The sequence below is a fragment of the Alexandromys fortis genome, unplaced genomic scaffold (genome assembly GCF_014885135.2).
Source record: "Alexandromys fortis isolate MF-2015 unplaced genomic scaffold, M_Fortis_MF-2015_v1.1 scaffold_143, whole genome shotgun sequence".
Lineage (NCBI taxonomy): Eukaryota > Metazoa > Chordata > Mammalia > Rodentia > Cricetidae > Alexandromys > Alexandromys fortis.
The window spans coordinates 4383572-4406655 of record NW_026068044.1 but is presented as its reverse complement, the minus strand read 5'-3'; the positions used below and the strand labels follow the sequence as shown (position 1 = coordinate 4406655).

The window sequence follows — 23084 nt, the reverse complement described above, 5'->3', positions numbered from 1 at the left end:
ATGTGTTGAATTATGTAAAGACATGTTGCATCTGTTCCACCTTGCCTGTCCTAAGGCACCTGATTGGTCTAATAAAGAGCCGGACAGCCAATAGCTAGGCAGAGGAGGGATGGGCAAGGTTGGCAGGCAGGAGAATAAAGAGGAGGAGTAGTCAAGGCTTGGGAGAGGAGGAAGAAGGAGAGAACAAGGGACACACCCAGGGCAAGAAGCCAGGTAGATGCCAGGCAGACACAGAGAAGCAGTGAAAGTAAGTTATGCAGAAGTAAGAAAGGTAGTAAGCCCTAAAGCAAAAGGTAGATGAAAAGAAACAGGCATATTTAAGTTAAAAGAGCTAGCCAGAAGTGTGTCTAAGCTAGGCGAAGCATTCAAAACTAGTAAGTCTCTGTGTCATGATTTGGGAGCAGTTCGGTGGCCCAAAAGAAAAAACCTGGTACAAGTATTTGATCTCTTTTTTCCTTCCTTCCTTCCTTCCTTCCTTCCTTCCTTCCTTCCTTCCTTCCTTCCTTCCTCCCTCCCTCCCTCCCTCCCTCCCTCNGAGTGCTGGGATTAAAGGCGTGCGCCACCACCGCCCGGCGATGATAATTTCTTAAATAAACACAAGGTTAATATATTTTTATATCACTCAATAAAAGCTATAAAGTGTTATTAACTACATATTGCTCTCTTCATAACTATCTGTGAATAGATTTTCTATCAATCTCAACTCTTCCAAGTCTGCATTAACCATGAGATCTAGAACTATAGGTTTGGTTTATGTTGACTTAGGCTCTCCATGACAATGAGGTAAGTCAGAGTCCATGTGAGCCTGCATCTCTTTATAGAAAGGCAGACTCTAGGAGAGACCAGAGTGCCTTTGCCTAAAAAGCTGCAGAAAGACCAAGCTGGGATCAGGGGTCACACTCTTCCTCTCTAGGGACCCACACTGTGGCAACAGCACTCTCTCTCTCAGGGGGCCTACTATGTGCTTGAGAACGAGTGAGTTGACCCCCGGGTAGTTACTGAACGATTCCCCAACTTTGACCTCTCTGGTGTATCAGGCACTTAGTGAAGGAGACTTGAACAGCATCTCTAGGCACACAAACTGTTTTCTCAGAGACCTGGAGGGCGAGCTCACACTGCTCAATCTGGAGAATACTCCCACCATTAAAAATTAATTGGTAGGGGCTGGAGAGATGGCTCAGTGGTTAAGAGCATTGCCTGCTCTTCCAAAGGTCCTGAGTTCAATTCCCAGGAACCACATGGTGGCTCACAACCATCTGTAGTGACGTCTGGTGCCCTCTTCTGGTCGGCAGACATACAGACAGACTGAATATTGTATACATAATAAATAAATAAATATTTAAAAAAATTAATTGGTAAATTGAAGGGACAGCACCAGATGGAACCACTCAATGGCCTCATAGCAGGAAGCATAAGCTATGATCAGGCATTAACCATAAATTCCCATAAAGTAAAGACAGCTTTTTCTTAAGCCTCTTTGAAATACACTAAACATGAGCGGCATTCTAAGAAAAATGGTTTAACTATCCCAAGATGAGCCTAAGAGGACATGGGGTTATTGAGAACTGGAAAGTTGGGGCTGCTGAGCCCAGGACCTGTGAGCAGGAGCCCAGGACCTGTGGGTCATGTTATCACAAGCCACCAGCCCAGCTCACCGAAGCTGCCTGTTTGCGGGCCCGGCTAATCAGAAGCTTGATCTCCGACAGGTTTCTGCTCAGGTTTTCTTCCAGCGATTTCATAGGCTTCAGTCGATCGAATAAGAGTTTGGCTTGCACTTCCATGTCTTTCATTTTCCTTCCGGCCAACAGAGCTGATGAAGACAAGGAGGAAAGGGGTGGCAGGAGAGTTAGGCAGGGAAAAAGCAGGGAAGGGCAGTGCTCATTATTAAGACACCGGGAAAGACAGGACAGAGTGACCAAACCCCGGAATACATGAAGAATGCACACATTGGCAATGTGCATTTCCCGGGGCCCCTCTCCTTCACAAGTGGGGGTCTACATGGTAGGACATTTGCATTCTGCATCCTTGTGCCCCCGGCTCTCTCCCAATCAGCAGGCTGCGGGCTTCCAAAAGAGGGAGGGGGCCCACCGACGTACTGGTCATTGAGGAGTTACGCAGAAGGTCATTTGTCTCCTGCACGGTGGCATTCACTCTGGACAGGTCCCCTGATGTGTTGACCACCCTCAGGCTTAAACCCAGGACTTCCTCTAGTGTCCTCGCCGCACTCTGGTTGGCAGCCGCAGCCAGCTCTCTGGCTTTCCTCCCCTTCTCTCTCAGACCTAAAATAAAGACGCGGACAGTCACGCGCCCTGCTGGGACAAGGCTAAAACTACAAGCGTCGTTTTACACAGAAACACATTCCAACCATCGTTTTTCCTGTTGACTACAAAACAAGGCTTCTTGCTTTGTTAATGTCAGTTAAGGCTGCATGTTCCTAGGGTCCATCCATCACCCCATTAAAGAACCAATGAAATAACTTGGATACTTAATTCCCTCGAATATGAGTTTAATGGCACGGTATGACTACGAAAGCAGTGGCTAGTGGCCATGGTCTTAGTCCAGTTCTGGGGTGATAAACCGAAAGGACTTTAATTACTTTGTGTATTTATTTAGTGTGTGCACATGTACGTGTGAATGTTCATGCACTATGGTGCACATACGGAAGCCAAAGGACAACATATGGGAGGGGGTTTTCCCTTCCAGTGTGTGGGTCCAGAGATGAAAGTCGGGTCTCTAGGCTTGGCAGCAGGGGCATTACACCCTGAGTCATCTCTCCAGCCTTAGGCTTCTCTATTTAGTCCCTTTCTGTAAACCTCATCGTCACCTCCACGTCACGTCATGTCTGGATAAGACTCTGGAACCGAAGCCTGGAATCAAGGGGGAGGTGGCCGTGGCTGGACAAAGTGGTGTTAAGACACAGCCTGGACTGGCCGCTACAAGGAACAGCAGCAAAGGGAGGACATGGATGCTAAAGGAAAAGGAACTCTGTTATTCAAGAACCCCTGGGTGAGGACGTCTTCACGGAGCTGTTATTCACTTGAGAATGCCTCAGCACACAGAGAAAAACAGCCATCCCGGAAGAAGCCGTATAAATGTATACAGCAACCAAGCCAGGCATGGTGGCACACGCCTGTAATTCCAGTACCCAGAAGCAGGCACAACACGATCATGAGGTTGATGCCAGACTGGGTTACATGGTAAGACCCCAGAATATAAGCAAGAAAATTCCTAGGCAGTTCTGCCCTTCTCTCTGAACTTCTCTGTAAGTTGGAACAGGCCCAAATAAAAATGTGTTTTACTAAAATAGATGAAGGATAACTTTCCTTGGGGTGGTGAAAAGAAAGGAAAAGAGAAATTCCCAGGTGAGGAAGCACCAGTTGAGTCTTTGAAGCAAACAAGAGGACAGGGCCATGTACACAATGCAGAGAACGCCACTCATTGGGTTATGACTCAGACTTAAAGTGCTGGAGAGCCATGTGCTTCCAAACCATGAGCGTTCAGTGATGAACAGGCTGACTTTACCATGTTTCCTCGCCTGAGGGAGGAAGATCAGAAAATAAAAATTCCTACACTTGTCACATTCACAGTGAGCATGGTACCCCATCCAAGGAGAGGCAATAACCTCTTTTCTTCTTGACCTCTTTGGAAGGTCCCTCTGTCCTTGAAGTGCTGCGTCAAACCCATTTTCAAAGTCAGTAACTAACATGGTTACAAAAGGCCGTAAATCTCTTCAGAGGGTAATCATAACCCTCGAAGGGGTGCCAACTGAGGCACCTGGTTCAAAGCGGGTCGTGGTTTTCACCTCTAAGTCACACTCCTTCGCAAGCTGGAACTTAACCAATCTTGGTCTCACTTCCGACCGTAGTTCCTAAGGAGAGTTTAGGCAGGTCTTCCTCATGCTTATGTGTAACGTTTTTACAACGAGAAGGTAATTACACCACGGAACTCGTTTCTGCTTACCTCCAGGAATTTCTCTAAGTATGGAGAGGGAGTTGTTGGTCAGCCTCGTGATGTTATCCACACTCTCTTGAATCTGACTCGTGAGATTTTTCAACTCATCTAGCTTCAGTGTAATACCTGGGTGAAGGGGGAAGAAAGGGCCCACGTTAGGTTAGTGTGCTAAAACTCTGCCTAGGCAACAGCTTGATCCTTCCTCGTCCATCTACAGCAACACTGAGAGTTTTCCCAACAATTCTTAGCACTAGTCATCGCACGCAGATACTGGGTTTGGTTGGTTTGGTCCTTTCGTCTATGTTGCTAATGCCTTTTACACTATTACTTGTTCTTGAATTTTGTGCCTCAGTTCCTGAAAGCACAAAGGTGAAGAAATGTTTAAACTGTCAGATTTCATGATTTCCTCCCCATGCTGGAACCCGCCACCTTTCTCGTCAAGGCTGTCAAACCCTGATGGTGGTCCCCAACCTGTCATTCTGACCAATCAGCTCTTTTCTATTCCCTTCACCTACTGAGTCGGGACCCGTCTCACCTTCCTTCCGTTTTAATTTACAGTGTTGGATCAAAACTTTTACAGTCTCTGTTCACAGTGTGCAACCACAGCTAGCATTCCGAACACATGAGGAAAGCGTGCAATTACAATTGCCAAGAATCCAGGGTTCGGTGTACCTTTCCCTGTGCAAGCTGAAGCCAACGCCCGTCGGCCTTTATGACTGAAGTGGTGAACAAGAACTGTGAAGATGTGACATTCAGAGGACAGGGGAGTTTCTAAATTGTCTCCTTACAGAGAAACAAACAAAAACGCCCAGGCCCAAACCCTTGGTTCAGTCAGCTACAGTTGGGCCTAGCTCTTGATTCCGACAGCCCTCGGTCCATGGAGCTATGGGAGGGTCCAATGCTATTCCTACAAACTACCTGCATCACTGTGAGAAGCAGATTATACAGCCACCAAAATCCCATGCCTGCGTATTTTCTCACATAGAACAGATTCTCGGCATTTTATGTTATGCTCTTTCATGTCCCAAGTGATCGCTTGCTGAAATTCTCGAACCGTATAGGTATTTATGGAAAAGGGCTTATCATTTATGATTTAACACAGTAACATTTCAATGAGGGCCTATCAGGTTCGAGTCAGATGAAAAATATAAAGATGATGACACTGGATAGAGCCCCTTTCCTCAAGGATCTGGGAGGCTTGAGAACAAAAGAGAAGCACCCCACATCCACCAGGAAGAACAGCGGCAGTGCCAACTCTGGCAACCCCTGGAATTTGGTCGTAAGGAAGGCTCAAGTACAGAGAAGCGTGCACATTCAAGTAAATGGCACTAGAATAAGATTGGGAACCACACGGAGTCGAGATGAGACGAAATTACTACATTAAGGAGAGAGAGACACGAGGAGCTTCATATCGCTCTAGGAAGAGATTGATCTCTGAGGATGCTCATCACCACGTGACCACTCCTCCCGCTCGTCCAAATGCGAACTGACCTTGCTGCTTCCTCCTGGCACTGACGCTTTCCTTTAGAAACCTGGAAGTGCGCTGCAGAACTGCGTTCCCCTGAGAAACCAGGGGTTCCGAGATCTGAAAAACAGAACAATTCACACATAGAAACCCCCCCTAGAGAGAGCAGCCCTATGGGAAGATCTAGAGCCAGCTTCCAGAACAAAAGTCCACCTCAGAGCCGGAGGAGAAATTCAGTGTTTGAGAGGAAGAACACAGAGACATGGCTACGTATATAAAGAAGGAACTTGGCCATTATAAAACTGTTAGTGGGTAACGAACGGCATCAATGTCTTTATCAGAAGAAACTGAGATTTTCCTTTGTCTTTAATTGCAGTCATTAGTCTTCACAAAGAAGCAAAAATGACTTTAAAACAGAGGTGAGATGGTCCAATGCATTTCTAACTATCCGGAAGGCTGGGGCAGGGGGCTCACTTGAATTCAGGATTGAAGGCCAGGCTGTACTGCATAGTGAGACCCTGTTTTCTCAAAATGATTTAAGAATTAAAGGGCATATAATATGCCAGGAAAAAAAACCCAGAAAATACAAACAGTCTCCACAAGAAAAGAATGTAGGTAAACATATTTGAACCACTGAGTGTATGCTCAAAAAATTCTAGAGTAGTGGTACTCAACCTTCTTAATGCCACAACCCTTTAATACAGTTCCTCGTGTTGTGCTGATTTCCGTTGCAATCTCATACTGTAATTTTGGTGCTGTTGTGAATCGTCATGTAAATATCTGTATTTTTCCGATGGTCTTGGGTGACCCCCATGGAAAGGATGTTCAACCCCCCCCCCCGGGCTGGGTAGTGACCCACAGGTTGAGAACTGCTATTCTAGAAGCCATACAAGGAATGCAGAAAAGGAAGATGCACAGTGAAGCCCTGGCTATCTCTCACCAAGGCTGTCTTATTCGCCGTCTTGTGAGCATCAGCGGCCAGCCTCTCTGCTTCTTCCATCATGATCTGAATGTTGGCGTGAACGTGGGCTGCGCTGGTGGCGTTCAGGGACACGTTTCTAACATTTTCAAGGTCACTATCAAGTAAGTATTATGTAGAGACGTTATTAAAAAAAAACGAATTAGTGGAGTCACTCACGAATACAGTGGGTGCCTCTACTGAACTTGAAAGCTTGCTAGTTTCTTTCTTTCTTAGGAAAGAAGCCAGAACTAGGGATCAGTGGCTTCCACTCCACACACCGAAGACATGCCTGAGAAGCTGCCTGTCGTGGCAGCTGCTTTTAATCAACACAAAGTCATGATGACCATTTACCTTAGCGAGCCATCATCACTTCCCACCATCTGTCCCCCACTTTCCATGTTAAGTTCAAGGTACGTGTTGGGGTGCCCCTGCATGTGTGCATTGTGTATAATCTCTCTTGCAAACCATTTAATTTTCAAAAAGCTTTCTGATCACAGGAAGGGGTGCTGAGGTGGTTGGTTCCCAAAGGCTGTACCCCAATTTGATGAGATTCGCTTGGCTTTCAGATAATATGTCAATCAGTTGAACTTCATTCTAACAAGCAGGTGAAAGGTTTAGGAATTTGTCAACTGGCCAGGGTGGGATTTCACTAGCTCTGTGCGGACAATGAACCGTGACAAGGAAGCACTTCATTTTCCCCACAACCTTCTCGAACTGAGCAATTCCCATCCCAGACACCAGCAATTACTGTCTGCTGCTATTGGACAAGAAAATCCAATGATTTATAAATTAAAAATAAGTTATTTAATGTTGACTACCACACTCAAGTTGCTTTTACTACTCTTAGACTAAATTATAAAGATTTTAATCTAACCGTAGATGGAGCCCAAATTTCTTCTCTTTACGGAATGATTGAAGAGGATACAGAGAAGCGGAGGCTCCATCTCCATTCCCTGTGACTGGCTGCTATGGTACTCATGGCCATTCAATTCAGCACATAAATTAGGCGATCATCTATTGGGTCGGTTTTAATTGCTTGTGTTAAGTAACCTATTCATGACCCTGTTTCTCGATGCCTATTTTCCCATTCACAAATGTTCCCACTAAGATTTTTTACATTCATCCTTTATAGCAAAGTTTAGAGTGATAAATTCACCAAATAATTAACACCCCAAGATTAGCTAGGCCTCCTGGCCTAGACTAGGAGGCTGAGTCAGGAGGATCACAAATGCAGGGCTAGCCTGGGCTACACAGTGAGTTCTAAGCAACTAGTGAGAGCTTGTCTCAAGATAAAAGTATGAAGAGGACTGTGGACATAGCTCCGTGTTACAGAGATTGCTTGGCATGCACAAGGCTGTTGGTTGGTTCAGTACCCAGTATTATATCATCTCTCCTCTCTCTCTCTCTCTCTCTCTCTCTCTCTCCCTCTCTCTCTCTCGGAAAAAAACTGTAAATCCCAAGCCATAACCCATAACCCAAAGAACTGAAGTCACCATCTCGGGGAAGGAAGAACAAGGTACAAGACACCAGTATTTGATGTGGTGCCCTAAGTTGGCACCTGAACTTGGTCTCTCAGCAGCTAGTTAAGCCACCCCTTGAGCTACCATCCCAAAGCTGCTTTAACTAATAGTTGCACTTATTGCATAAACTTTTCCTCACCGTGTTAAAAATAAAGCAAAGCTACAGGCCAGCAAGGTTCCTAGACTTATTTACACTTATTTAAATTAGGGCAGTGCTCAAGAGCCTTGTACTTTAACTCCTTTGGATCTGATGCCCTCTTCTGGTCTCTTTGGGCGGCAGCACACACGGTACCTCACACACACTTTTGGAAAAATAATTATATTACAATATTACAAGCATAGACCACCAGGAGGCAGATAATGCCGGATGCGGTTCTTTGAGCACTGACAAAGAGACTCTCAGCACTTCTACAGGTGGAGCATGGGCAGCCACATCCTCAATTTGAATCTCGGACTCCACAAACACAAGATGTGTAGAGAACACAGTGTCCTTGTGCATCTCGTACACAGAGCACTTGAGCACCGTAGGTACTCAGAAAAGCCTTGCTAGCCTGTCATGCAGCACAGTGTTCTGCCTGCATTTCCCCATCATACATGCATGCCTGCAGTAAAGCTGGCAGATGCAGGAGGGAATCTAAATTGCCACACAAGTAAAATACGACCCTCAAATCTTCCATGCACAATGCTTGGTTTGAAGGCATGAGCACTTTCCTACTGTTTCCCAGAGTCCGTGTGAAAAAGGCAAAGCATAGTCGTTTATAACCCCAGCGCTAGGGAGGCTGAGAGAGACAGCGCTTACGAGCCAGCTAGCCTAGTGAGTTCCTGGTCACCAAGACACTGTTCTACAATGTGTTTACAACATTAAGGGGTGACCTCAAAGATTGTCCTATGGCATTCACATGTGTGTCTTCTAAGTAGGCATGTATCTACATATACATACACACATATGCATAGGCATACACGAGTGTGCATGCATGGGTGTGCACACAAACACAGCATCAAAGTGACTCAACGCTGTCATCCAAAAAGCCACCCTCGCCCTGGTCGGTGGGTTGACAGGCACTCCCTGGATTAGGAAAACTCTGCATCCCTACCTGTCGAAAACACCTGCCAGGCTCTGCAGCTCAGAGGCATGGCTCTCAGCTCTGTGGACCAGGTCACGAGCTCTCCGTTTGGACATCTGCATGACCAGCTCATCTACGTGGCCCCGGAGCTTCCTGGTCCACAAAAGGAGCTCATCTCTGTGCCGCTCCAGTTGCTGCATGGAGAAATGAAAACGTAAATAAATGCATGCTGATTTGCCAGTGTGCGTGTATACACACGAATGAGGTGTGTGGCTACTCTGGGAACTGGTATGGCGGCCCAAATTGGCACTTACTGTGAGGGTGTCTTGAACAGTATCCACGTGAGCGGTGGCGGAATCAACCCATTCTCTTCCTTTGGCGAAGAGCTTTGAGGTCAAGTTTTGTTCTTCTTGAACACTCAGCTTTTTCTCCTGCGTCAAAAACCACCAATTAAGGATGTATAATGACAGCAAGCCCGCATCTTTCTTGGTGACTTTGGCACCCAGTGCCACCGGCTGAAGCCAGGAGCCAGGCTGGCGCTGTTTACAAACACACGTAAGCAGTGACGGTCCTAATTGGGGAGGAAGGAGATACTGAGACTCACGCTGAACTCTTTCAGGTTGGCCTTGACGAGGAGCAGCAGGCGGTTGCTCTCCTGGGTCTTGGTCTCAGCTTCCTTCAGGAGCTCCTCTGCCGCCTGCAGTTCTTCGCTGTGGTTTGAAAGGAGGCCACTGGCTGCCTCCTTCAATGCCTTCAGCTTTTCCTGGGGTTTCTGGAACCTCTTCTGAATTCGTGACAATAACTCTTTAGCGGCCCTGATAAAGAGAAATGGTCCACTTAGGAAGTAACACTTGGGTCTTAAAACCCTAATAAGAGATTTTCGAATGATCATAGTTCCTTCTAGGACTATAGAGTGACTTACTTCTTGTTTTGTTTTTTATTTTTTGTCTTTTTTTTTTTAGACAGGACTTGACTATACTCCTTAGACTGGTCTTGAACTCAAAAAGATTCTCCTGCCTCAGCCTCCCTCATTGTTACGATTATGAGTGTAAATGACCAAGCTTAGCATGGATCCTGATTGCTTAAGACTAGAAGCAATTTTTCTTTCTTTATATGTTTTGTATGCAAGTGTGTGTGATGAGGGAAGGGACGTATAAGTGCCATGTCAAATATGCAGAGTTCAGAGGACATTAAGGTCTGGCCCTTACTATGCTTGCATGGATGCCTGCATGCCCTAAGAGGGCATAAGATCCCACTATAGATGCTTGTGAGCCACCATGTGGAAGCTCGAAATGGAACTCAGGACCTCTGCTCTGGTAGAGCAGACAGTGCTTTTAACTGCTGAGCTATCTGAGCCACCATCCAAAGGTCTTGAGTTCAATTCCCAGCAACCATATGGTGACTCACAACCATCTGTAATGACATCTGGTGCCCTCTTGAGGAAGAGACCTGGTCAGTCATCCTCATCAACTTAGACCATGAAACCCAACATGGACAAGTTCAACAGAACCGCCATATACGGGCTGCCCATGCGTGCCTCAGCATCGACAGGGCTAGACGACCTCTCACGCACTCCTTCCCACACTTCCCTGCAGGCTTCTTGTTCTTTTCCTCATCTGAGCCATAAGTGCTGAGAATCTTGGGAACTGCAGCAATACATGGAATCCTGGGAGTTGCAGTAGGTCCCTGAAGTTGGGCGTGGTCTGGTATTGAGTGAATGACTGGCAGGTGCACCAAAGCTGATTACCCAGACTCGAGCACAGAGCATGAATTTTATAATAACTATAATTAGTAATATGATGACAAGTCATTCCTGCAACAACCCGTGACATTGGAAGAGGGATTATCTTGGAAACTAAAAAGTGGAGGCTAGAAAATTCATTTTGAATTCCTGTTGTTTAAAATAAAGGCCCCGAGTCATAACTTCACTTATAGATGGAAGAGAGAAGTATAGAATCTGATTGACAGCTGCATTCTAAACAGAAAGCGAGATGCAATTATAGAACCGGCAGTCCCAGAGACCCAGCCAGTTGGGAGGGAGAGGGGCTTGCCCTGCCTTCCCCGCTTTGTTTCAAATGCATTCTCAAAAAGCGAACTCTTCCTAAGTGGTCTAGAAGCTCTTGTGGCACAAAGGCTCTACTGTCTCTCTGGGTATCCCCAAATCCTGCTATCACATTTGCACGTAGGGTTCACATCTGTCTGTTGAGTGACCAAAGGGTGGTGTGAAGAAGGGGACTCCCACAGGTGGCTTTGGATCTCTAGGACGACCAGCCCGGGAATCTACATCTCACGAAGCTCCTTCATAGGCAAGGATTCTGTCCTACGTGGGGCAGCAGCAGGAGACACAGCTGCCACTCTCGCTGGCGTAGCTGGGCACTCTGTGGTCTTGTTACCTGCTCTGGCATCTTGCTGCCTTCACAGCATTCAGTTCGGTTTTCTCGGGGCCTGTCCGGACTCTCTGAACCAACATTCGAGTGACTGTATCATGAGATCTCATCCCAAACCCTATCCAACCAAGCCTTTCCTTTTAAGTTCCACCCAAGCAAAGCAGCAGGCCAAAGATAGGTTGTTCAAGGGCAAAAGGAATGATGAACCTAATGTGTGTGTCGCTGGGGAAAAGCGTACAGTGCTTACATTAGCATCCTTGTGGAACTGATCTGGAACGAGCACTAGTGAGCCTCCACGTGCAGATCCTGGGACTAAATGATCTGGTCCTACTGTCTACTCTGGTAATCTACTGTCCTGAAACCCAGACAGGCAGGGCAGAGTCTGCATAGACACATACTGTAAACGCAGTTTGCAGGAGGTTGAGACGAGACAATTTTGAGTTCTAGGCCAGCAGGGATACAGTGGGACACTGCCTCAAAGGAGAAAGAAAAAGAGAAGAAGAAGGAGGGGGAGGAAGAATAGGACAGGAAGGAGAAGAAAAAGGAGGAGGGGGGATGGGACAAGAAAGGGGAGAGTGAGGGCGAGAACTTGTCGTATAAATATATATATGAAAACACATAGAAATATGGAAAATAACAGAAAATGCTTGTCCAAGATATCTATCACATGATAATTTACAATAACAAAATTCACAAACACTTACATACTATACTAGAAAGAATAAAGCATGAGCAAGTCTCATGTAACTGGTTAAAATGATCCTCAAACTACCAGATGGAAGGACAATACCAGCTAACAACCATGTGGAAAAAACTAGAAAAGGGTCAGGAAGGAAACTGCAAGCTCCCAAGTCTACAAACAACCATTCTCTGGGGCTGCACACTGTGTGGTTCTATGAGGGCTTGCAGGACCGAGCTCTGTGATTCTGACAGTGTCTGTCTGTCCCAGAATTGATTGTCTAGGTGTTCTCCATTATTCTTCTTGACAGATCACCCTGTATGTGATCTACATAACACTTCACTACGCTCTCTGGTTTGCAGTAGGCGAAATTAACCTACAAGTCACAGGAAAACAGAGCCTATTGCACAGTACGCAGAGATGGACTATACTGGTTTCCCTGGTCTGTTTTCTGTATATGGAGGGGCAGGTACCCATCTCTTCATTTCCTGGACAGCTGGGCCTCTCTCCTCACTGAACTTATTTATTCTCAAACATCTTCTCCCCACTATTTCCTCTCTCCAGCAACCAAACACCTGGTTCTCGTTGATGGTAGTCTGAACAGTGCTCGGGACTTACTTGAGTTCAAAGGTAGCATTTTGGTGCAACTCTGTGAAATTCTTTTTCCTTATAAGTTCCAGCAGAGAAGAAATGTTCTGGTGCATGCTTTGAAGAGCAGAAATGGGTGGCTGGACGTCCCCACGTGCGGTCTCATTCAATGCTGACACCTTTTCCATGATGTCTACAGAGAAGATACGTCACTAGGTAAGTCTCTTCAATGCAGACAAGTAGAGATCCCGGGCATTTCAGGGTCCCCATGCTATGGGATGGTCTAGTCCCTTGGTATTAGGAAGCCCAGTCCAACACTGTTCATGTGCTTCATAAGGCAATCGTGACTCTTTCTACCAACAAAGCACAAAGTCCCCAAAGGAGAGTCCTTCCACGCTACCTTTGATGTTGGCGTGCAGCTGCTCGATGAATGTGGCCAGGGCTCGAGTCCCATTGACAGTTCTTATCGTTGCTTTATTCACCTGCTGACTGCTTGCTAAGACTCTAGTGAGCTGAGAGGGCAGGAAGGACTAGGTTAGTGAGGTTTAATATTATATGAGCTTCTGAACACAAACTGTTGCCTCTTTAAAGGGACAAAATATATCCAGATCATAAAGATGCATGATCATGCAAACCAAGGTAAATATTTCTAGGCTCAGATTTGACTGACTTGATACTGAAATCACCTAAGACACACTCACTGTGAGAAAGGATGGTTTATTTTTACAAGCAGTCTAGATGACTAGCAAAGCTTGTGTCCAATTGTAGAAGCCTTCTTAAGACATTAGTACCCAAGTACAGTCACATATCACCCCAGTGACAAGAGAAAGGACTCCTTAGGAGATACACTGTTGTCCATATACACTGTGTGCTTCCTTATACAAAAAGGCATTGTGTACTTACACCTAAGCCAAATAGTACTTCTAGGTGTGCAAATATAACACACACACATTTAAGTTGTAGCCCATTGCTCCTTGGGCCATGAAGAATACAACATGTATGATTACAGCAAGCTGCAGAGAATATGATAAAATCCAGGAACTCAATGAATAAGGGATGTATGAGCCTGGTGGCAGAGCAGGGATACACTGCCGTCAGGGGAAATACCATCCTGTAAACATTTCGGTTGGCAGCAGCACCATCTGTCACTGTCACCGCAGCAGTATATACTTTATACAAGTGTGCCGGACTTGTACACAGCTGGCGGTGTGGTAGGCTGCTCACACCAGCACACACATCAGCAAGGCATGTGCCACGATGTTGGCACAGTTAAGAGTTGACTGAACAACATGTACTTTTCTGAGATGGGAGACCAGAATGTCATTGTGCAGTGCAGGATCTCACACTGACTACCGGGAGTGGAACCTCACTGCCTGGGAGGTTTTAGTTCCAATGAGACAAGAACAAGTTGTCAGGAAGATTGCCTAAGGCCTAAATCTTGCAGCCAGTAGAGCTGTCCACCTCCAGCTTGATCAGTAACATGGGGGTCATACCAGTACCTCCTTAGGAGTGGGAGTGAGGCTGTGACCATAAAACTCTCAGCCCTGACGCTGACATAACTGTCCTCAGCTGTCATTTCTTTTCAGTAATTTCATAAGTCAAAAGAAGATTGTGATTGTAATATCAAAGACTATCAAATAACAGGATTGAGCCTGCAGGCATTTTCTCCTTAACACCAAATAGAAGCTTCTTTCATGATGAGAAAAAATTATTTTAATCAGATTATTTTCTACACAATATCTGCTTGCTGAAGGACCCAAAGTCCTTACTCAAACATGCAAGTTCTTCTAATATCATCTTTGGTTTCAAATTTTCTGGCATCAAGACAGTACTTTCTTCTGCATGCATGGCTGTGTGTGTCTGAACATATCAAGAAATCTATAATAAAATATATTTGATAACAGGCCCCTCTCACCCGCTACAAATCAGATGTTTTGGTGGTTCATACCCTTCTATGAGGTAAACAAAATAAATAATTCTCTACTGACATGAAAACCAAGCTAATTCTATCTAGGATCTAAAACCATCAGATTCAATTGGCCTGAAACCTGCAAGTCAAGGACCACTAAGTACCAAAGCCACTTCACCTGACAAATCCCACAATGACTGGATTTTGGAAAGCAGGAAAAACCTCAACCATCTTTTAGTTCCCCTTAGGTTAAGGAGAGAAGGCAACCAGGTAAGTTAACCATGCGTGGCAACTGTGATCCGCTTAGGAACCTTTTTCACTACAGAGAATCGTGGGGTTAGAACTGTTTGATGATCGACATCTGGGGCCTTCTGGAACCCACCAGATGGAGCCCAAAGGCTCCCAAGAGCTTCCCTGTGATGTGGGAGTCCCCTCTCTGTGCTGTGATTACCATTAATAAATAAAGAAACTGCTTTGGACCTATAGCAAGGAAGGACTTAGGTAGGCAGGGAAAGCTAGGCTGAATGCTGGGAGGAAGAATGACAGGGTCAGAGAGAAGCCATGGAGCCACAGGAGACAGACATGCTGAAACTTTGCTGGTAGCCCATGACCTCTTGGTGATGCACAGATTAAGAGAAATGGGTTACATCTTAAGATGTAAGAGTTAGCCAATAGGAAGTTAGAGATAATGAGCCAAACAGTGATTTAATTAATACAGTTTCTGTGTGATTATTTTGGGTCTAAGCTAGCCGAGTGGCCAGGAAGAACAAGCGGCCTCCTTCCAATAGCCCTGGGAGGGTGGAGAAGACCTGAATGCTCCCAGGGGCTGCCCTGAGAGGCTGGTGGGAAGTGAAAGGCTTCTGTGGGCCGCCGTGCAAGGCTGATGGGAACCCAAAGGCTTCCAAGGGCTGCCCTGGGAGGCTGGAGGGTAGCTGTTTTTCTTTTTTTTTTTTTTCTTTTTTTTTTTTTTTTTTTTGCAAAGAACTTACCTCCTTTTGCAGGTTTTCTGTTTGTTCTGCAACACCTTCAAGCTGGATTTCTGCCCGAATCTTCTTAGCATTTTCTTTTAATAAATACCTCTAAGGAGGAAAAAAAGAAGCCATATTACATTGTTTACTGTATCACATTAAAATATTCCATTCTTCAGAGAATTGTGGGCTAATTGCTTGTTGGTTTACTGAAAGACATTGTGATTGCTTTTAATAGTTACTTAAAAGCAAAAGGGCTCACTCATTCATCACCAACTGTCAATGACAGCAACGTTATTCCTTACTATCACCTTTTGGGTTGCTCTCAGACAGACACAAATTCAAACTCTGGTCTAGTAAGCAGACTCCAAACAGATGGCATCATAGACCAAATACTGCTTGGTTTCAGTGTCAACGTTATAAATATTAGCTATAATTGTCGATACATGAAAAAGTACTTCCTAAGAAAATTAAAATATATTCAATAAGGAAAAGATTTTTAAGATTATTTGTAATTAAGTGCTTAATCCATCCCAACCTCCTACCCTCTTGTTTAGCTATGCAAACCTTTCACAGCGCTATGAAATAGCCACATTGCTATTTAGGAAGAGTGTGCCTACCTTGTCCAATTTCACTCTGTTGGTAAAAAATAGAAACAATTCAGTTCACATTCCTGCCCTCTGGAGAGTATTGGATAAGAACACAAAGCATTGTTTAGGGGATGGATGAATGGACTACATCAGAGTAAACCACTCAAGGTTAGTTACAGTCTGAACGAACTATGCACTTCATCTGATAAATTCAAAGTACAGCACTATCCCCGGGACCTAACTGGCAGTATAATCATGTATTGACTGTGTAGATGATGGCTGGAGTAGATATTAGAATATCTTTTTCTTTCCTTTCTTTTTGTAGAATTTTAATGAATACAGAATCACCCATCTTTTAAAAGCACATTTTGCTATTTGAGAAAAAGTAATATAAAAATATTTCCTGGAGTCCATAAGCTCCTCCTCAGCACCAGTGTGTGTGTGTGTGTGAGAGAGAGAGAGAGAGTGTGGATGGCTGGGTATGATTATAAGTGTGTGAATGTGAGTGTGAGTATGTCTGAATGTGAGTGTATGTGAGTGTGTGAGTGTGAGTATAAGTGTGTGTGAATGTGAGTGTGAGCATGTAAGAATGTGAATGTATGTGGGTGTGTGGGTATCAGTGTGTCTGAAAGTGAGTGTATGTGAGTGTGTGAGTGTGAGTATAAGTGTGTCTGAAAGTGAGTGTATGTGAGTGTGCGAGTGTGTGTGTATGAGTGTGTCTGAAAGTGAGTGTATGTGAGTGAGTGTGCGTGTATGAATGTGTGTGAATGTATGAGTGAGTGTGAGTGTAAGTGTGTTGGGAGTGAGCACAGACAAGAAGAGCCTCTTTCTGTAAAATACTTTTTAGTAATGACCATCCATTGTCCTACTGTATGTCATGGTGGATAGATTACTGTAAATTGTAATGTGAAGGTAAAAAGTATAATTTAGCAATATTTTTCCACTTAAATTAACATTCCAGAGAAGGGTACTGTCTATGATTCGATTTCTTAACTTTACTCTCCTTTTGGTCCGATCTTTTGATAAAACACAAACAAAAGATTGACCCTTTGAGACTTTAACCATCTTCAGAGGAGGAAGACTATTTTCATATCCTTGAACTCCAGTTAAAATTGCAACACGTAACAGAAAATACTCATGTTTGGCATAAACCAGCACTAATGAGGGACAGATTTGTTATTCCTAGTATTTGTATCTGGATAGCTTTCTCAAATACCCAAAGGTCTGTTGAAGAAGAAGGAGGGCTGCTGCTGACTTCCAGAGAGTGGGACAAAATCCGTGGGCAGAAAGTCCAAGGAGGTGTCCGTGAAGCAGCTCCATCAGAGCTCCCCAGAGACCCCAGTGAGGTCTGGGATGAAGACACTGTCCCTTGCCACCCATGGGGGATCGAAAGGCCAGGGAGCCAAATCCTCCCCCCCCACCCCCACTCCTTCTCTCTCAGTGACAGGTGTTTCTATCCACCATCTCCACACCCTTAGTACCTACCTGGAAATATTTAGTTGTGTTTTCCAGACTTGACAAGATCCCATAAGGAGCAGAAGAGACGCCAGTGAGGTTCATANNNNGCGTTGCCAATAGTATCCAGGTCATTCAGCAAGGGGCCCACACACTCATCGTCACAGGCTTGAAGAGAAAACGGGGAGAAAACGAAAGCTAACGCAAATAGCCTTTGAACACTGAGCGACCGAGTCACGGTGTTACAAAGAGAACACACAGTGGGGCTCCATGCACCACACACCTCATTCTCACTCCAGCCGCAGGGGAGCTGCAATTCTCTCAGAGTAAGGGAAACTCAGCAAGTCAACGGGGAAAGGAGGAGCCGAGCCTCAGAGTGGCCGAGGCATCATGCCTTCCCACCACTTGAACCTTTACAGTGCCACGGCTCATCTAGAATTGGGCCTGTCTACAAGCTGTCTTGGTATTCCCCTCCACCGGTCTCAGAGTGTGCCAGTACTTCCTCCTCCAGCAGAGATCAGGGAAGAACACACCTGGGAGAGTGCTTGCTTCTAACAGTCACAGAATGAAAGTAAAAACCTTTCCCAATTCCGTGATACTCATCCCCTCTAACCTTCTCCCATCACCCACAAAGAAGACACCCAAATGACTTTCCCCTGCACTCGACAGACATCCATAGAAACTGGAGAAAACTAAAGAGACCCAAAATTTGGGCAATATAGATATCACCCCCTCTCCCACACTGATTGGTCCTTAGTTTCACTAAAAGGAAGTATTGATACAGCTAAATTATGAAATAAAAATTATTAGCTGGGTGTAGTACATGTTTCTGTAATCCCAGTCAATAAACAGGAAGATGAAGCAGAATTGTGATGTTTGGAGTCAGCCTGGATCATCACGCACGACCCTACACAATCCAAGTTGTGTTGGCTTATCTGTGCACAACTAAAGGTTTAATTCAAGGAATTGCAATAAAGTGTAAAGTACAGTGAGATTTGTGGTATCCCACTGACCCTGTGGGTGACACAGCCAGGTCAGCAAGGAGAACCTAACATAAGATACACACAGGAGAGTCACCTACACACACAGTCGCTCTCCGTCATGATGTGTCTTGGCCGGCATTCCTCACAGCGGAGTCCCGTGGCTCCTGGCTTGCAAACACATTGCCCAGATGTGCGGTCACAGTCACTGTGGACAGAGCCTTGGGGGTTACAGTCACACTTCTGGCAGCTGCCACCTGCTGCACGAGGGTTGCCATGATAGCCTGTAGAGCACCTACCAAAGCGGGGACAGTAGGTATAGACAGGGCAGTCTGCGCCAACCAGGAACCCATGCAGCAGCTCTGCCCAGAGGCCGTCATCCCTTTTGCAAATGAAATTCAGAGCCCACACTGTAGCACGAATGATAAAAACCCAGGGACAGATACTGGGGCTCAACCTGGAGATCAGAAAACTAAAGCAGCCATCCTGGGGCTCGTATCTTGACCCTGGACTGAAATGGGTTATCCAGGAATCCTCAGTCTGAGACTGAGCTGAGACCTGTCTCCTCCCATCTTATATTCCTCTCTAGTGCTGGGGTTAAAGGTGGGCACCGTCCTCCCCCAGCCTCTATGGCTAACTAGTATGGCTGCTGGGATTAAAGGTGTGTGCTATCGCTGCCTGCCTGGATGGCTGACTAGTGTGGCTGCTTTGCACTGACCTTCAGGCAAGCTTCATTTATTAAAACACAAACAATATGCCACTATAACACCCTCCTCTTAGGAGACCTTGCTATGGATTATCAATGTGGCCTCCCATCTGCACGAACAAATGTGTAGGGGCTCCCAGATCACTATCCTGACTACAGCCCACGTGAGACACAACGAGCGGGTGTCCCTTGCTCCTTGTGACCGTTCTCAGTGCACCTTTCACAGTACTGTCCTTCATAGCCAGGGATGCAGGCGTCGCACCGGAAGCCACCGTCACCTTCCAAGACACAGGTGGGGCTGAAACTGAAAGAAAAACGGTTTTACAGAAACTTCAGACATTAGCTCCAACTCTTTATTTTAAAGTGTTTATTCCTCATCACGTTCTGAACACTGAGTGATTATACCGGGTGGCTGGACAAGCGGCTAGAGCTCAACTCTGTAGAACAAAAGGAATGGAACCCTGCGGACAACGCTATGGGACACACGGAGGTCTCCTGTACCCAGCGTCAGAAGAGGCGTTTGCTGCAGGGTTGCAGCAGGTGAGTGCTAAGTAGATCAGTCTCACAGAGCATAGCCAGCTACCCAGGAAAACTTTCCAAATCAATTTGGAGAGAGGGGTTGCCATATTTATTAGACAGCGATTGAGCTGACAAGGCGGGGGGGGGGAAACAGGAAGACAATGTTGCTGGTTAGTACAGTTCCATGGACTGCTACAATGTGCAGAGGACAAGTCACAGAAAATCTACTTGGCGGAACAGGGAAACATCACTGGCAGCCACCAGGTAGACCAGCAGCAGTAAACTGATACAGCCCAGATGGAGCTTTGGATTAGTATCTTTTTTTAAAAAAAATGTCCTGGTGCCACCTGGAGGCTGAAATGGGTAACTGCAGGCTACCGGACCTGACTCAAATTGGGAAATTAGGTCTGGTTCCTTGCAGGGAAGTAAGCTGGACATCCACAGCGTGAGTTACCAGTCCGGAACCACCTCCAACATCTATCTCCTTAAATAATCAGGCAGACTTCAGGGAAATAAATATGGGGAAGATGAACCAAGCGAGCTGTGGCTTCCCAACTTTGTAAATTCTCGCGTCTCATAGATATGACTAAGGGACTGGGGGCATGGCTATCTCTGTTTGATGGAGGAAATAAAGTGCATTACTCCACAGTGTGGAAATACACACAGTGAATGGCGAAACCGCCACGGACACATTTCTCTGGGTGCACACAGCCATTGGCCACAGGTGTGGAATATATGTATAGACATTATCTTTTTCGACCTAGGACAGAGAGAGCCTGAGGAAGCAAGGTCCACAGGGAGCAGAAGCCAGGGGCAAATCCAGTCCCAGGAGCCAACCCAGTCCCAGGACACTGGCAGATCAGGATTGAGCCAGCGACCAGATCCAGAGTCAACGATCTCCACCAGAACAGGTACAGGGGAGTAATCAGGTACAGGGGTGTACGGCTGAGCGAGTGAGCCAGAGCCAGAGACCGCTAAGTGTTCAGACGTGAACCTGGGACCTTCAAGGGAATAGACCTAAGCCAGGACTCCTGTGGGTCTGGGCATGAGCCTAGGACTTCCTAGGAACTAGGCCTGAGCCAGGACCTCAGTCAGTCTGGGCGTGAATCTGGGACCTCCGAGGGAGTAGGCAGGAACCAGAGATCTCTGCGGGGCCAGGCATGAGTCTGGGTCCTCAGAGGGAGTAGGCCTGAGCCAGGACCTCTGTGGGTCCGGGAATTGGTCTGGGACATCAAAGGGAATAGGCAGGAACCTGGAACCTCTGTGGGTCCGAGGTGAGTCTGGGACCTCTGAGGGAGTAAGCCTGAGCCAGGTCCTTTTGAGGCAATAGACTAGAGCCAGAAGCATTTCCAGGTCCATCTTCAAGCCAGGGACTTCTGTAGGAGGGGATCCAGACCAGGATTTACAGAAACAGGTCAAAGCCAGTAACCAAGGCCAAAGTAGGCCTGAGACAACAAACTCCTAGGGAGCAGAGCAAAGCACAGGAAAGCTGAGCTATTTCCAGGAGCACGAGTAGCCAACAGGGTAACTAGAACTGTGGAACTGGCTGTACCACGAGGAACAACCATCTGAGCTTTGGATTCACTGGCACCTAGAAGATTATTCAACAGAATNACAGGGTAACTAGAACTGTGGAACTGGCTGTACCACGAGGAACAACCATCTGAGCTTTGGATTCACTGGCACCTAGAAGATTATTCAACAGAATCTCAGACAGCCCCAACCACACCTATTAGAGGAAAAGAGGAGCAGAAAAGGTAAGAACACATGCTACACCACAAAGAGCAACACAACACCAGTAAAACCTAAAGACCCTACAACTGCAAGACCTGAACAACCAAATATGGATGAAGCAGAAGGAAATGACCTAAAAAATAACATCAAGAGAATGTTTGAAACTCTAAAAGAGGAATGAGAAATTCCCTTAAAGAAATGGAAAATAAGACAAACAAAATTGGAAGATATCAGCAAATCACTTAAAGAAAACCAAGAAAAAGAAATCAAACATATGAAAGAAACTATTCAGGACTTGAAAACTGAAATAGAGACAATAAAGATACCACAAGCCAAGGAAATTATAGAAGCAGAAATCATGAGAAAACGATCAGGAACCACAAACACAAGCATGAACAACAGAATATAAGAGATGGAAGAGAGAATCTCAAGCGCTGAAGATACAATAGAGGAAATAGACTCATCAGTTAAACAAAGCATTAAATCTAACAAAAGTTTAACCCACCGTGAAAAGGCCAAATCTAAGAATAATAGGTATAGAAGAAGTTCAACTCAAAAGCACAGAAAATATATTGAACAAAATCATAGAAGAAAACTTTCCAAACCTAAAGAAAGATATGCCTATGAAGATACAAGAAGCTTACAGAACACCAAACAGACTGGATCCAAAAAAAAGTCCTCTAGCCACATAATAATCAAAACACTAAACATACAGAGTAAAGAAAGAATATTAAGAGCTGCAAAGAAAAAAGGCCAAGTAATACACAAAGTCAGACCTATCAGAATGACACCAGACTTCTCATTGGAGACAATGAAAGCCAGCTTAGGAATGCAGGAAGCTGCTGTGTCAGGCTGCCCAGCATGGACTTACCTGAAAGGAGGGCGGTGAGGACAGGTACACGGGGTGCAGTCTCCAGGCAACCCAATCACCTTCCCATAGAAGCCGGGAGCACACACCTCGCAGTGGTCACCAGCCGTGTGGTCGCGGCAGTTCTGACGGTCAGCATTTCAGTGGAAGAGAGAAGCAATGGGAAACAGTCAGATATGACTCTCACCAGGGAACAGCTTTTTAACCAACTGTGTTTCACATCAGCAAGCATTCTTTAATGATTAAGAAGATAGGGCATATTTCTTTATATTTTCTAGAATTCTGGAGCTTTTCCAGATCTGTGGCCTTTATTGACCGTAAGATTACATAAGCCTAGAAACTACTAATACATTCTCCTGGAGGAAAACAGACCCAGGACACCAATGCAGTCAGGACTGAGATCCTTAGAGCTAAAGTAGATGGAGACCAGTGGTGTGCCCATGGGTCTTTAGGGCTTCGTGTGCTTGGTACGAGAAAGGACTCATACATGTGGGTGCTTGCCCCCAGTTGTTGGTGCTGTTTAAGGGAAGTTATTGAACACGGAGCGTTGATGGAGGAAGGCAAGTCACTGGGGGTGGCCTTTGAGAGTTTAAAGTCCTGCCCTATTCCTAGTTCACTCTCTGCTTCCTGTGTACAGTTGACATGTGATCCCTCAGCTTCCTGCTCTGGCCACCTGCTGCCATGACTTCCATATGGCAAACATATGGACTTCCCCTCTGGAACTGAAAATCAAAATAAAC

General features: G+C 45.7%; 1 protein-coding gene across 1 annotated transcript in view; it reads right to left on the bottom strand.

Moving 5' to 3' along the window:
* Lama1 (laminin subunit alpha 1) overlaps positions 1-23084 on the bottom strand; it is a 114802-nt gene that overhangs the window by 19774 nt on the left and 71944 nt on the right. The window contains 16 exon segments of the mRNA XM_050166183.1: positions 1656-1810; positions 2097-2279; positions 3961-4077; positions 5443-5536; positions 6357-6492; positions 8992-9155; positions 9276-9392; positions 9566-9776; positions 12646-12808; positions 13016-13127; positions 15514-15603; positions 17568-17646; positions 17648-17705; positions 18619-18812; positions 19441-19527; positions 22348-22469. Of these exon segments, the coding sequence (XP_050022140.1) occupies positions 1656-1810; positions 2097-2279; positions 3961-4077; positions 5443-5536; positions 6357-6492; positions 8992-9155; positions 9276-9392; positions 9566-9776; positions 12646-12808; positions 13016-13127; positions 15514-15603; positions 17568-17646; positions 17648-17705; positions 18619-18812; positions 19441-19527; positions 22348-22469 (2082 nt within the window).